At 55.9% G+C, this 13,769-nt stretch overlaps 2 protein-coding genes across 7 annotated transcripts; both read left to right on the forward strand.

Moving 5' to 3' along the window:
- The first annotated feature begins 23 nt into the window (after positions 1–23).
- IST1 (IST1 factor associated with ESCRT-III) lies at positions 24–8,866 on the forward strand. 6 transcript variants are annotated; one of them, XM_040571697.1, is made up of 11 exons: positions 300–333; positions 1,435–1,509; positions 2,321–2,420; positions 3,092–3,272; positions 3,539–3,626; positions 3,950–4,033; positions 4,448–4,558; positions 4,930–5,136; positions 6,228–6,320; positions 7,458–7,506; positions 8,546–8,866. In XM_040571697.1, exons 3-11 carry the CDS (start codon positions 2,333–2,335, stop codon positions 8,743–8,745), a joined length of 1,101 nt encoding a protein of 366 aa, XP_040427631.1. In that variant the 5' UTR covers positions 300–333; positions 1,435–1,509; positions 2,321–2,332; the 3' UTR covers positions 8,746–8,866. The 6 variants fall into 6 exon arrangements, with proteins under 6 accessions (XP_040427632.1, XP_040427630.1, XP_040427629.1 ...); XM_040571698.1 differs by lacking the exon at positions 1,435–1,509 and having other exon boundaries at positions 24–304; XM_040571696.1 differs by lacking the exon at positions 1,435–1,509 and having other exon boundaries at positions 65–333; positions 2,205–2,420.
- A 1,143-nt stretch (positions 8,867–10,009) lies between these two features.
- On the forward strand, positions 10,010–13,455 carry DHODH (dihydroorotate dehydrogenase (quinone); the record flags this gene model as incomplete). The annotated part of the gene is made up of 8 exons (XM_040571544.1): positions 10,010–10,240; positions 10,392–10,591; positions 10,802–10,884; positions 11,407–11,594; positions 12,013–12,126; positions 12,465–12,618; positions 12,690–12,849; positions 12,981–13,455. Coding segments are annotated over 8 exons (1,185 nt in total), but the record flags the coding sequence as incomplete, so codon positions are not given.
- Between the last annotated feature and the right edge of the window lie 314 nt (positions 13,456–13,769).

Consider the following 13,769-nt stretch of genomic DNA (forward strand, 5'->3'; position numbering starts at 1 on the left):
CCGGGGGGCGGGTCCCGGCGGGCGCGCGTCGGTATGACGCAGCAGTCCCCGCCCCGCGCGGGTGTCCCTCCGCCGAGCCCCTCGTCCCTCCGCCGAGTCCCTCGGCGCAGCGATTTCCTCCTGTGCCGCCGCCGCAGCTTCTCGCCCGGGGCTCTGCCGCAGCAGTGCGGCAGGCGGCTCGCGCGGCCTCGCCGTAGCCGCCGCGCCCGCTCGGTCGTGCCCGGGGTACGAGGCCGGCTGCGGGGCGTTACGGCCCCCCGGATCGCTCCGCGCGGTGAGGCGGTGCGGCCGGCCGCCATTTTGGGTGCGTGCGGGCTGCGCGGCGGCACGGCGGTGAGCGGCGGGGGGCGGCGGGGGGCGGGGGCTGGGGCTGGGGCTTCGTCCCGAGCGCCCGCGGGCCGGGCTGGGCCGGTGGCGGGCCCGGGGCCTGCCCTGCTGTGAGGCGTTCCCGCAGCGCGGCCTGGCCGCGGGCGGCGGGGCGGAGAGGGGTCTCTTCTCGTCGCTGCCGCCACGAGCGGGGCCGGTGCCGCCCTCAGCTGGCCCTGGCCATCGGGCAGCCGCGCCGGGCCTTGCTGGCTGAGCAGCGCACCGAGAAACCGCCCCAGCGGCGCCCCGGGCGCTGCCCGAGTAAAGGTTGGTCTCGGCGGAGGCAGGGCCGAGAGCTGCCCGTCTGCAGGACGGGGTCACGGAGCCTGCTCAGACAGGCTGTCGTTAGCGGGAAGGGTTTTCTAACAGGCGCGTACTGCTGCGGAGACGGTGTAGCTTGTGCCGAGGCTGCTTCTTGCAACTACAAAGTTACTGCGGTGCTGTAGGAGTGCGTTCAGGTTACAGAACAGGTTACAGAAGGGCAAAACTTTCCATGGCATCAGACAAACCTAGACGTTTTTCTGTATCCGTGTTTTTTGAGCTTTGTTGGTTCTGTGTATCGTTGATAATTGTACTGATGTGTGAAGAGATCAGTTACATAAACTCGGTGGACGCTAGGTAGTAGTAAATTGTATATAAACCACTTGTTATTTACAAAATGTTATTGCTATCCAAAAGTCTGCTCTGTCGTGCCCCTCAGGTACAAAGCAAGGTCTTTCAACGTGATAGCCCTTAAGGAAGATTTTTTTTGACAAATGTTTCTTGTCATAACAAACTGCTGTAGTAAAGTGTCTTCTGAGTTACTTTTCTATAGGACTGATTAGTTCAGCTGGCTCACGAGAGACTGGAGAAATGCCAGAGCAAGTGTTGGGAAAGCAGGAGGAGTGTGGAGAGAATACGGAGATTCCTCCTTCTGAGGGCAGGACTGTCAGTTGGTTCCCAGCCTTAGTTTGTACAGTTCTCAGGTTAATTGCATGCTGTTTTACAGCTTGCGTGTTCGTATGACAGAGATTGGCGATTGCAATTGACTTGTGTGCTTCTTTTAAAAATGCTGTTTCCTTATTGGAGGGAGGGACAAGATCTGACTGTGTGATAGTTGTGCTGGCATCTCCAGGCATCGGTTTACTTGTCTCGCTTTTCAAAGTGAGTGAGTGAAAGCATGTCTTCTACTATTTACGCTGTTTATTACTTACTGCTACTGACAATGTGATATATATATTTTTTTAATTTGCGTTTCAAAGAAATCTAGGGCTGGGAACCTCAAAATCCTGTGTAGCCCGCCTTACTGAGTTGAACTCACATTTTCCTTCCCAGACTATTGCTGTTGGTTGGTTATCTAACATAGAATCACAGTTCTTAAAATCTTACTGTACGCCGGTATTCACATTGGTGGCTAGCGTTAGCTATCCAAATTAAATATACTTAGGCCTTCAAATTAACGTTTTAGGGGATGTTTTCTAACCATGTACATGTTTATGGAGTAGGCACTTCTTTTTTTATCATCTCATATCTCTTTCTGGGGTTGAGATGCAGTTTGTCAGAATGGGAATATTCAGGAAGTTTCTGTTTGCTGTTGGCCTTGGTTTGGTAAAGCGTTGTAAGGTGGGAAAGGGAACGGTGGTGCTGTAGGTCCGGTCATTTGTAAATAAGCAGATTCAGGAGTAGCAGGTAGCTGCTGTTCATTTGGAGACTTAGAATAGAATAGTTAAGTGCAATGATGATGGAGTCCAACTCCCTGACTACTTCAGGGCTAAACAAAAGTTAAAGCATATTATTGACAGCATTGTCCAAATGCCTCTTGAACACTGATAAGGACGGAGCATCAATTGCCTTTCTAGGAACCAGCATTTGCCTTCACTGAATTTAATATTCTTCTGCGTAAAGCAGTAACCAGTGTTCTTCTGGTGTGACCATCGGTTACTGGTGGCGATGACCTTCTCGTCCTCTCCCACAGAACCTGTTCATCATGTTGGGCTCTGGATTCAAAGCTGAACGCCTGCGAGTTAACCTACGCCTTGTCATCAATCGCCTCAAACTGCTGGAGAAAAAGAAGAGTGAGTATTTGAGGGGGTAGGTGTGACCCAGGATGCTTTTGGGGCTCAGGAGACTTGAGAAGATGATTCTTCTGGCGTTGGGGGAGTTTCACAGGCCAAGGATGGAGTAGTCTTTTGCTCTTCCTTGCCGGACCCAGGCCTTGCGTTCTGCCCTGGTGCATGGGTCCCCGGAGGAACAGGTTGGCCGTGGTGCGGCCTCCATCCAGCTTCCTGGCAGGTGTCAGAGTGCAGCTGACAAGGTGTGTGGGGTCACAGCTGTGGGCTGTGTGTGAGGGACAGACCAGTTTGCCCAGAGGATCATCTCCTGGGCCTTCTGTGCCTGTAGTGCAGTGAGGAATTTCCTGTGCACGGCTCTCCCCACCTGGGCTTTTCTGCCCTGATCAGACATAGATAAGAGATTTACCCCACGGTCTTGATCGACTCTGCAAGGGAATTGAAGGTGTAGGAGTGTTTCTAACAGCCAAAAGCACGCTGCCCTTTCTCCTGTGAGTTGGTGTGCTAGGACTGGGACACAAAGGCTCCATTAAGCCGTGGCTGAGTGTCTTGCACTACAAAGGCTCAATGGAGAGAGAGAGAAGCTGGCGATGCGTATGTGTGGTGGGGGCTGCAGCTGGATATGGAGGCAGCAACCCCTGCCAGCACAGTGACTGGCTTTGGGATATGTGCTGTAGCTGAGCTGGCCCAGAAGGCAAGGAAGGAGATTGCAGATTATCTGGCAGCTGGAAAAGATGAGCGTGCCAGGATTCGTGTGGAGCATATCATCCGTGAAGATTACCTCGTGGAGGCCATGGAGATCCTGGAGCTGTACTGCGATCTGCTGCTAGCCCGCTTTGGCTTGATTCAGTCCATGAAGTAAGCTCTGGACTAGGGGGTATGCTGTGGGAGAGGGTCCAGGCCCCTTTGGCTCAGGGAGGGGTACTGCTTGGGGCAGGCCTGGGATACAGAAGGGCACCTGTGTTTGTCCCAGTGTCCTAGGGCCTCCAGAGACCTTTTCTTCCCCCGACGGGGAAGTCTCTGGAGGCTGGCACGGAGGTTGGGGACTTTAAGGCTGAGCAGGTTGAGGGCTGGAAAGACTAGGTGTGTGGTGTGGAGGTAGGATTTTCTTCTGTTGTCCTTAGGGAGCTGGACTCTGGCCTGGCAGAAGCGGTCTCTACGCTGATTTGGGCTGCACCACGACTCCAGTCAGAAGTGGCTGAGTTAAAGATTGTGAGTAGGGTTGTTTGAGAGGTGTTAGCAGGGTGGGGGTAACACCGTGAGAAACTGATGGAAGCTTTTGCCCAGGACTCTGTCATTAAGGCAAAGGACATATCTTTACCAGCTCTGCAGGTGGAGACCCTGGCCCAGGTTTCATTTCTACAAGGCACTGTGGAGCCTCAGGGACAGTTGAGGCTGATGAGCTGGGCTCGCTTGGTGCCAGAAATGAGAGCAAATAAAGGCAGGGTGGGCTGTGGGGGCTGCAGGAGACATGGAACGTGTAGCTGGGGGAAAGCAAGGCTGTGCATGTTCCCAGAGTTTCTCTCCTGCTGCAGGTTGCTGACCAGCTGTGTGCCAAATACAGCAAGGAGTATGGGAAGCTGTGCCGGACAAACCAGATCGGAACAGTTAATGACAGGGTAATGAACTGGTAGAACAGCAGCAGCCAGCTTCAGCTGGCAGAACAGATACGTCTGCTGTGCCTTTCTGCCACTTATTCCTGTGGCCAGTGGCTGATGCCTGTGGCTCACTGCAGGGTGGGGTGGGACAGCTGCACTGCTGGGGCTTGCCTGCCTTGAAGCACAGGAGCATGGTGCTGAGGTACCTGGCAGGTGGGGTCTGGCTGTGCTGCCTGTGGATGGAGAGGCTCCGAGCACGTGGAACCCTGCCCCGTGGCTGCCAGCAGTCTCCCCTGTGGCAGTGCTGTGCTGGGAGGAAAGGGCTCCTCAAGACTGCGCTGTGCTCCCCACGGCAGGTGGCCCTGGCTGGGACAGAGCCCAGCTGTGTTGTGCTGCCCCGTTCCTCATGAGCATCTCTGCACCCTTGTGTTCCAGCTGATGCACAAGCTGAGTGTGGAGGCACCACCCAAGATTCTGGTGGAGAGATACCTCATTGAGATTGCCAAGAACTACAATGTGCCCTACGAGCCTGACTCGGTGGTGATGGTGAGTGAGGCACTGCACGTCTGTAGCTCCCTTCTGTTGTTACTGTGACTGAATTTTCCCATTAGTACTTCATGGGTTTTCAGAGCCCAAGTCTGAAGCGTTGCACCAGACTTGCTGGTAACTGTGCTTTGATACCTTCTATACAGTCCTGTGGCATACTAGCATAGCAGGATCCCTGCTACTTCCCACGGTCCTGTGGCATATGGCTGTTGTCATGCTACAGTCTGGTCTCTCTTCTGACTTCCATTATTGCAGTTGGTGTCCGTTCTGTCCTTCTTCTGGCTTTGTCCCGTCTTGTCCAGAGACAAAACCTGCATCTAATGCTGTTCAGAGGGTTGTGATCAGAAAAGAGATTCTTCTTCCCTCCCCAGGCTGAAGCCCCTACAGGTGTGGAGGCAGATCTGATTGATGTGGGATTCACAGATGATGTGAAGAAGGGTGGCCATGGAGGGGGAGGAGGTGGTGGATTTACTGCCCCCCTGGTTGGTCTTGATGGATTAGTGCCTGTGCCAGTGCCGATGCCGATGCCTATGCCGTCACCAAATCCACCCTTCTCCTATCCACCTCCAAAGGGACCGGTAAGTGGCTTTGGTTTGAGCTTGCCTTTCTTCTGTGGAGGACTGATTGTGATGCTTAGCCCTGTACCTGCTGATTGGGAAGTGTCTGTACCTGATAGCTTGATGTGTCAGAAGGCCATCTTGTAGCTGTGATACTGCGTGAGATGGAAATTGTTGGCAGCACAGCTGAAGCTTCTTGTTGCTTCTTGACTGCGGAGATTCCTACCACTGTTCTCCAGCCAGCCCTCTTTGCATTCAGGGACCAGAGGAGTCCAGACCAAACTCCTGAGGCAGTCTTCTGACTGTCAGGCTTTTGTCCAGGGATCGGAGCAGCACTTTGAACTTGGTAGGCTGGTAGTGTGCCAAGATTCAGTCAAGGAAATCAGGTGACTTTTATGGGACGGGAACAACAAAGGAAAATGCAGAAGTGCCTTGCCTTTAGACCCAAGAAGGGAGGGGACTAGGCCAGCGGCTCTCAGAGATTATTTGCTGTGGAAATGGAAGGCAGAAGCTGGAAAGAGCACCTTTCTTGGCTGTTAACAGGATATCTGGGGAGTGGCAAAACAGTGGGTTGGCTTGGTATCTTAATAAAAACCCAGCAATGTGGTGTTTTTCATGGAAAATCTGGGTCAAGTACCATTAGCTGGCTGAAGACCCAGGCATAAATAATCTGAGGACTTGCTCTAAGTCTAGATCTTTGAGGCACTGTTGTTACTACAAGTAAGGGTAATACGTACAAAGCCTTGAGTGAGCCATAGAGAGTTCCTTCCTGTTCTGTGGTGCTGCGCTCAGGAGAAATGGCTCAAGAACGCTTAAGGCAGGGTGTTCCACTTTTTTTCGTCTGGTACTTCTAGTACTGCATGAGATGAAGTGTTTACTCGTGATGGTTCTTTAGAATAACTTGTAGTGCTGTTTGGTGGCTGCAGGTGACTGTGTCTGATTAATACTTGAGAATCTTTTCCTAGTGAGCATAAATAATCTATATCAAGTTGGATACTTAACTTAAACTACTACTTTCTCTGACTCCCGTAGCAGCTGTAGATGTATTGTGTCCCATGGTAGCTCTCAGGTGAGTTGGTTGGCGTGTGACTGTTTAATTTCTCTCTGTACAGGAGAACTTCAATGGCCTGCCGGTGGGGACCTACCAGCCTTTTACTAACATTCATCCACCACCAATTCCGGCAAACCCACCAACATACGAATCTGTAAGTGCCTGAGCTGAATCACCCACCGCTGTGGGCAGCAGAGGGAAACTCGAGAGGAGGGCAGTGGTAGCCATTCATTAAGCATGTTGTTGTCAACCTTTGGAACTTTTGGGGTGGTGCTCGGTATTGCTTTGGGTGTGGTGAACAGCTGGGTGTGTGTGATGAGAGAGTCTTGTGAAAAGTTCCTCATTCATCTATGTAATTTAGCTGCAAAGGAAAGCCAAGATTTATTTTTACTGCGTTGTTAAAATGATGATAAACAGTTGATGAGCAGAGTCCACAGATCCTATTTTTGTAATGTGGCAGGTTTATCACTTTCAGTCTGTTTTATTATGGCTTTTGAACTAATACATAGTTAGTCTGGATGAAAATTCTGGCTGACCCAGCCGAAGAATGTTTAAGCACTCTTCCTTTCCCAGACTTTTCTAAGTCCTCGGGGAGAAGAAAGGGGAGTCTGCTTTCTGTGCTTGTTTTTGTTGCAGTTCATGATCACACCTCTAATTTTTATTTTGGTGACATGTTTGTCTCTGCAGTGCCATGTATAGCAACGAGTATAGCCCAACACTTGTGCGTACCTTTGAGTCCAGGAGATGCAGGCACAGCAGTTGTTAGCTAGGTGCAGATAGATGGCACTGACTGCAGCCCACCGGGAAGGAGGAGTTCTTCCAGCAAAACTGATGGTGGTGTGGGTCTTTGTCCTAGCTGGTCCAAGACTTGAGAAGAGATCATCTCATACCTTGCTGCTGATCACAAGGGCTTATCTATTGCTTATGAAAGGAAGCAGTTGCTGTGCTTACGTGGATGAAGACAGCGGTCTTCTCCCACTTTTGTCCTTGATAAATATTTTTAGACCTGCTAGTAGATGTGCTGCTTATCTGGTACCAAAATATGGCCAATGAAGCTGCTTTGATTGGCAAGGAGGGACAGGGAAATGGAAGCACTGCCTCCTTTTCTTGGGAAGAGATTCAGATTCTTCTGAGTGCGCTGGAAGCTAGGGTTATCCCTCTTCTTGGGGAGGTGTGGCATATGCATTGCTGTGCATGAGTGTGGCTGCTTTTGTACATGAGTTGTGCCTATACAGCTGAGGGATTCTGTGCCTGCTAGGAAAGTGTGATAGTAACTGAGAGCCTGTTTCAGATTGATGAGCCTAATGCTGACAAGGATGATGCTTCTGCACCGGTGGCTGGTGAGTATGCCAAGAGGCATGGGGTGGTTTGGGGCTGCAGGTAGCCTGGGATCCTAGCGTCCCTGGGAGTGAACTTTCATTATAGGGAACAATGTGTAGAACTGAACTCAAATCCTGCTTTCAAAATGTGTTGGGAGAAGCCTATGGCAGAAATGGAGAGTATTCTCAAACACGTTGGAACTGGGAAACTCAACAACTAGAGTTTGACTTTGGAGTTAGTACTAGGTTTCCAGATTAAGTTATCTCATCAGTTTGCAGAATAAAATGAGAAAGCAACAGATTTAAATGATACACTTTTATATAACAAATATTTTTTGCAGGAACAGAAAGAAAGAAGCAAGCACTGAGAGGTAGATAAGCTTGTATTAATGTCAGCGTTGAGGCCGCATGCAGTGCAGCAGGGCTAGCAGCAGGAGTTGAAATCTCTGTCCGTCTACCTACGTGCTTCTGAGATGCTTCATGTGTTGTAATTGGATCATAATTTTTTCAGCTTTGTACAGCGCGCTTTTGCTCTGTATGTTTTGAAAGCACTTATAATCTGTAGCAGATAAGGGCAGAGTAGGTTTTAAAGTAAGTAGACCGTTGCCAGCTCCAGCAAGGATTTCTGACAATCTCATGGTGTCCTTTGGAAAGTGGTGGTGGTGTATGATGAAGGAGATAGGCCTACCCTTGCACTGGGATTGGTACGCTTCAGTTTGACATCTGGGTGATAGGAGCACATGATACCTACGTGTCCCTTTAGGGGGTGTTGGAAGGGAGAAAACTGGGACTTGAATCCCCGTAGTGCAGCCCATCTTCTACAATCTAGTACATCTGTAGGGTGGGGTCACCAGTCTAGGTCTGTCACGGCTGCAGCTCCTTGCAGCCATATAAACCTTTTCCCCATTGAGCCTAAGTGCAGTTGGAGCTCTGTGACTACTGGTCATTGGTACTGCGGTTTTGATTGCAGGATCTTTGTGTGTGTGTTTCTGTGTCTCTTTTTGGCCTAATAAGTGTGATTATGTGTGCGGTGAAATGATATTTCTTTTATTCTAAATAGGGCCTGGACCCAAGTCAGAACCTTCTCCAAAACCAAGAGCTGGACCTCCTAATACCATTGATAACTTTGTATTGCCTGAATTACCTTCCGTGCCGGACACACTGCCAACAGCGTCTGCTGGCACCAATTCTTCTGCCTCTGAAGACATTGACTTTGATGATCTTTCTCGGAGATTTGAGGAGCTAAAGAAGAAAACATAAGACTGAGTGGGCTATAACTCCAGTGAGAAGGGCAGGAGCTGTGATAGCTTCTTCTCTCTAAAACACTCCCCCCTGAAATCGGTTTCCTATATTAACCTCAAATGAACACTCTTCTTTTTGAGCTCTCTTCCTGCTGTACTTAAACCAAATGCTGCAGCTTTCCCAATCGTTGCTCCAGGAGTTGAACTGTGGGGAGTCTTGTGAGACTGAAGCAGGGAACAGTTTGCACCAGTCTGGGTAGCTATAGAGGAAACCTGTGTTTGACATTCTGGCTGCCATTCCTGGCTGTCTGTAGCAGCTGTTCTGTCTTCTGCAGAGAAGGGTGATGAAGGTTGAAAGATAACTGGGCTTTCCTCTTGTGCATGTGGTCTCAAGGGGAGCGTCATCCACAAGGTGCCCTGCTCTGCTTTGTGGTGCGCGTGGTAAGGGCGATTTTTTTTTTTTTTTTTTTAAGTCCCTTGGTAAGACTTTTTAACTAATTGGGGCTGAGACAGGGAACACCATTGTGAGTAGACGCAGTAACGCCCTTAAGGCTGGGCAGCCGTCTCGCACGGGTGCCACCCCTCCGGCTCCAGCTGGATCTGTTTGCAGGTGCCGTGGAGACGGACGTGCTCCTTCGGACCCGCTGGGGAGCCCTGCCGGCTGCAGGGAGGTCTGTGCCCCGCTCGGGCGGGGCGGGCGGCACCGCGCAGCCCTCAGCTCCAACCTGCCGGAGGGGGCGGGAGGGCCGCCGGGGCACCGCGGGCCGCTCTGGCTCTGCGCTGGGCCGGAGCAGCTCGGTGCTCCCTGGGAGGCTGCGGGGCGCGGAGCGTCGTGTGGGACGGGGCTGTGCGCAGCGCTCCCACGCGGCTCCTCCTTCGGTGCGTGCCTGGCTGCACCGCGGTTCCCAAGGAAGACGGGCTGCGGAGCGCCCGGGCCGCGCGCTGCTCCTGGCCGGGGGGCGCCGGGGCCGGGGGGGCTGCGGCGGCGGCGGAAGCACGGGGCCCGCCCTCCCCGTGGGCACTCGCGGCCGTCATGGCCGTGCTCCCGCGCCCGGCGCCTCCCGCGTCTCTATTGGTTGGGGCGCCTCGGCCTCCGCCAATCACTGGGCCGGGCCCCCGGAAGTGCTGCTGCACCCGTTGGGCCGGGCGAGATGGCGGCGCCGCTGCGCGTGAGCGGCCGGGGCCGGGCGGGGGGCGGCGGGCGCGGGGGGGGGGCCGGGCCGGGCGGGGCCGGGGCCGATATCGGTGCTGGTCCCGGTCCCGGTCCCGGTCCCGGTCCCGGTGCTGACGGCCTCCCACAGCGGCGCCTGCGGGCGCTGGCGGCGGCGCTGGGCGGCTGCGGGCTGCTGCTGGGCTCGGCGCTGGCGGCGGGCGACGAGCGGCTGCAGGCGGCGGTGCTGCCCGCGGTGCTGCCCGCGCTCCGCGCCGTCCCTCCGGAGGCCGCGCATGGCCTGGCCCTGCGCGCCGCCGCCTTCGGGCTGCTGCCGGCCGCCCGCCCCGACGGCCCCGCGCTGGTACGGTTCTGCGGCGGGGGGGGGAGGCGCCCGGGGGGGCGGCGGGGGCGGCCCTTGGGGGGGGCGGCGGGGCGGGGGGAGAGGCGCCCGGTGAGGAACCCGGCGGGGGCGGGGATCGCTGCGCGGGGCCTCACGCGGCGCTGCCCCGCAGGAGGTGCGCGTCCTCGGGCGGCGGTTCCGCAACCCGCTGGGCCTGGCGGCTGGCTTCGACAAGCACGGCGAGGCTGTGGACGGCCTGTACAAGGCGGGCTTCGGCTTCGTGGAGGTGGGGACCGTCACACCCAAGCCCCAGGAGGGGAACCCCAAGCCCAGGGTTTTCCGGCTGGTGGAGGATGAGGCGGTCATTAACAGGTGGGGACGCGCAAATTGTCTAACCGGGTGCTGGTGGAACAGGCTGGTGGCGTGGGGAGGAGGAGTTTGGGTGGCCCCAGCTCCGTCTTCTGCTCTGTGGTTGCAGCTGCGCTGGGTGCGCTGGGCGGAGCTGTGGAGCCTTCCTCGCAATTCTCCCGTGTCCTGCTTGGTGCACCAGCCTGGTCCTGAACCTTATCTTTTCTGTTGCAGGTATGGATTCAACAGTCACGGCCACGCTGCAGTGGAACGCAGGCTGCGGGCCCGCCAGGAGGCACAGCGCAAGCTCACTGATGGTGAGACAAGCTTGTAAACCTTTGCTCTGGGGGTTGGCAGGATGGATTTGGGGGTCTTCCAGCTAGCTGCACGTCAGGGAAGGTGTATAATGCCAGTGCCTCGGAACAGTGTCCAGGAGCTGGCCAAGGCACTGTGTACTTGGACAGCAAGAGCCCTCAAGGCTCTGACCAAGCACCTTTCTCCTGCCAGTTCCTTTGCAGTAGAGGCTCTACTTGCTGCTTTGGGACGAATGTATCAGCTGAGACTAGCCAAAGCCAACAGGGCCCCATCTGGGTAGTTCCATAGGCAGCCTGTACTAGGTGGCCCAGCAGGAGGCTGCAGTGCTGGGAGGTGCTGACCATGCCAGCCACAGTGGTGCTCCTGGGGCTGCAGGACAGCCTAAGGTCCCAGCCCCATCAAACTCTTGGATTGTTTATGCCCATATTGATTTTAGCTAGTATGGGACCTCCCTTGTCAGGTGCTCTGGCCCCTCAGATGGTGGTTGGTCCTGCTGCACTGGCTCAGACACGTCTGTGTTCTAGCGGGGATGCCTCTTGGAGTCAACCTGGGCAAGAACAAGAGCTCTACAGATGCTGTAGCTGACTACGTGGCTGGGGTCCGAGTGCTGGGCCCCTTGGCCGACTACCTGGTTGTGAATGTGTCCAGCCCAAACACCCCAGGGCTGCGGGACTTGCAGGGCAAGGCTGAGCTGCGGGACCTGCTGACCAAGGTGGGTGACCCCGTGTGGGGAGGAGTGTGGGGCAGTGGGCAGAGCCACCAAGATGTCCCCTGCTCAGCCGTTGATCCCATGGGCTGGCGCTGGGTGCACCAGAGCACTGTACTCCAGCAAGGGGCAGGTGAACAGCGAGGCACTGCCCTCTGCTCTGCTCTGCTCTGCTCTGCTCCTGCAAGGAGCATCCCGTGACATCAGGAGTTACCGCAGTCCTGCCTGTGCCCCACAACTCGTGCGTGTTGTGTGCCCCAGGGCCTGTGTCGCTGGGTGCCTGTCCCATCGGTGGTGCTGTGTGGAGACGACAGGGTCTGTCCCTGCGCTGCCTGGGGCTGTGGGTGCACACGGTCCCCCTGGCCTGGAGCAGGAGGTGTGTGTCCCCAACACACTGCCGTGTGTCCCTGTGTGTACCCCGCAGGTGCTGGCAGAGAGGGACACGCTGCCATGCAAGCACAAGCCAGCTGTGCTGGTGAAGATTGCCCCAGACCTTACTCTGCAGGACAAGCAGGACATAGCTAGTGTCGTGTGCGAGGTGAGGGGACCGGGGGCAGCACAATGGCAGTGGGAAGGGGAGGCTGCTGAGGAGCTGGGCTTGTGCACCCCCTGCCTTGCCTCAGTGTGGGGCAGGGTGCTGGTGATCTTGACGAGTGACCTCTGAAGGGACAGGCAGACGTGCAGCTCTAGCTGGCTGTAGTCAGTGTTCTGAGTAGCTGCGTGCATCCCACCAGACCTTGGGGATTGTGCAGTGAGTGGCGGCTGCTTTGTCTCTGGGCACGGTGCTGGGGGGAGTCCCGGCTCGCCTGGCAGCTCATGGATGAGGCTCAGGGGCTGCTCGCAGCAGCTGGGTCCTCACGCTGCTGCATTCCTCAGCTAGGTGTGGACGGACTGATTGTCAGCAATACTACCGTCAGTCGGCCCCGCGACCTCCAGAGCATGCAGCGCCTGGAGCCTGGGGGCCTCAGTGGGAAGCCCCTGCGGGAGCTCTCCACGCAGACAGTGAGGGAGATGTACGCCCTCACCCAAGGTAGGGGCAGGGCAGGACTCGGGGCGTGTGCTGGCCTCACCCCGCTGACCTGACCCCGTGCCTGCCCGCAGGCCGGGTGCCCATCATCGGCGTGGGTGGGGTGAGCAGCGGCCGCGATGCCCTGGAGAAGATCTGTGCCGGAGCCTCGCTTGTGCAGATGTACACAGCGCTCGTGTACCATGGGCCGCTGGTGGTGGGGGCAGTGAAGCGTGAGCTGGAGGAGCTGCTGAGGTGAGTGAGGGGCCGGCCAGCTCCCTGTGGCCTGGGGAGGCTCTGGGCAGCTGTGTGGTGGTGCCCGAGCGCTGGTACTGCAGGGCTGAGCAGCGGTGCCAGCCAGGCCATCACGCACCGTTTCTGATTAGGGAGCAGGGGTTCAAGAGTGTCATGGAGGCAGTTGGAGCGGATCACCGGTGCTGACGCATCGCAGGACCGAGGTCTAGCCAGGAGGAAACGTGGCAAAGCAGGGACGGCTGCGATTCTTCTAGTGTGGGCAGGCTGGGACCAAGACAAGGTCCTGCTCCGGGCCCTTGGGAAGGGCCAGCGATAAGTGGAGCTGGGGCTGCACTGGTGGGAAGCAGGGGAAGGGACCTCCACGCTGTCGCAGCTGCTCAGGGCTGTATTTGGGCTTTCCTGTGGGTTGCTTCCCCAGCTGTGGGGTGGTGGGTGTCCCTTTTGCCAGAGACCCTGCAGCCAGCTTGTGCTGCTGGCTCTGGGTCCTCCTGCAGTGCAGTCTCTAGAGCAGGGTCCATCCTCCCTGCCCTCCTCCGCACACCGTGCTGTAACAAACCCGTGGTCCCCAGGTCCTGCCTGAGTGTCAATAAACATTTGGCTCACCTGGTCCTGTGTCCTGCTCTGGGGATACCCTTTGGGCTGGTCAGACTCCAGGGATGGCTCTCCTCAGCTGAGAGGGATCCCTGCTCTCTGTGTTCTGCTCGGTGCCTCTCTTGCTGGTCGTGGAAGCCATCCCACACAGACCTGTGCCTCAGGAGGTGTCACGAGCTGTTTCTTCCTGTTGCTGGTGCTTGGAGACAGCCACAGTTGCGCCCTGTCACTTGTTATGGAAAAGCCTTGCTTATTCACACTTCTGGAGGCTGTGGGTTGTTTCCTCTGGGGCTTTCTGGCAGCAGCTGCTGCTTGACCCCGGGCTGCCA

The sequence above is a fragment of the Cygnus olor genome, chromosome 12 (assembly GCF_009769625.2).
Source record: "Cygnus olor isolate bCygOlo1 chromosome 12, bCygOlo1.pri.v2, whole genome shotgun sequence".
Classification (NCBI taxonomy): domain Eukaryota; kingdom Metazoa; phylum Chordata; class Aves; order Anseriformes; family Anatidae; genus Cygnus; species Cygnus olor.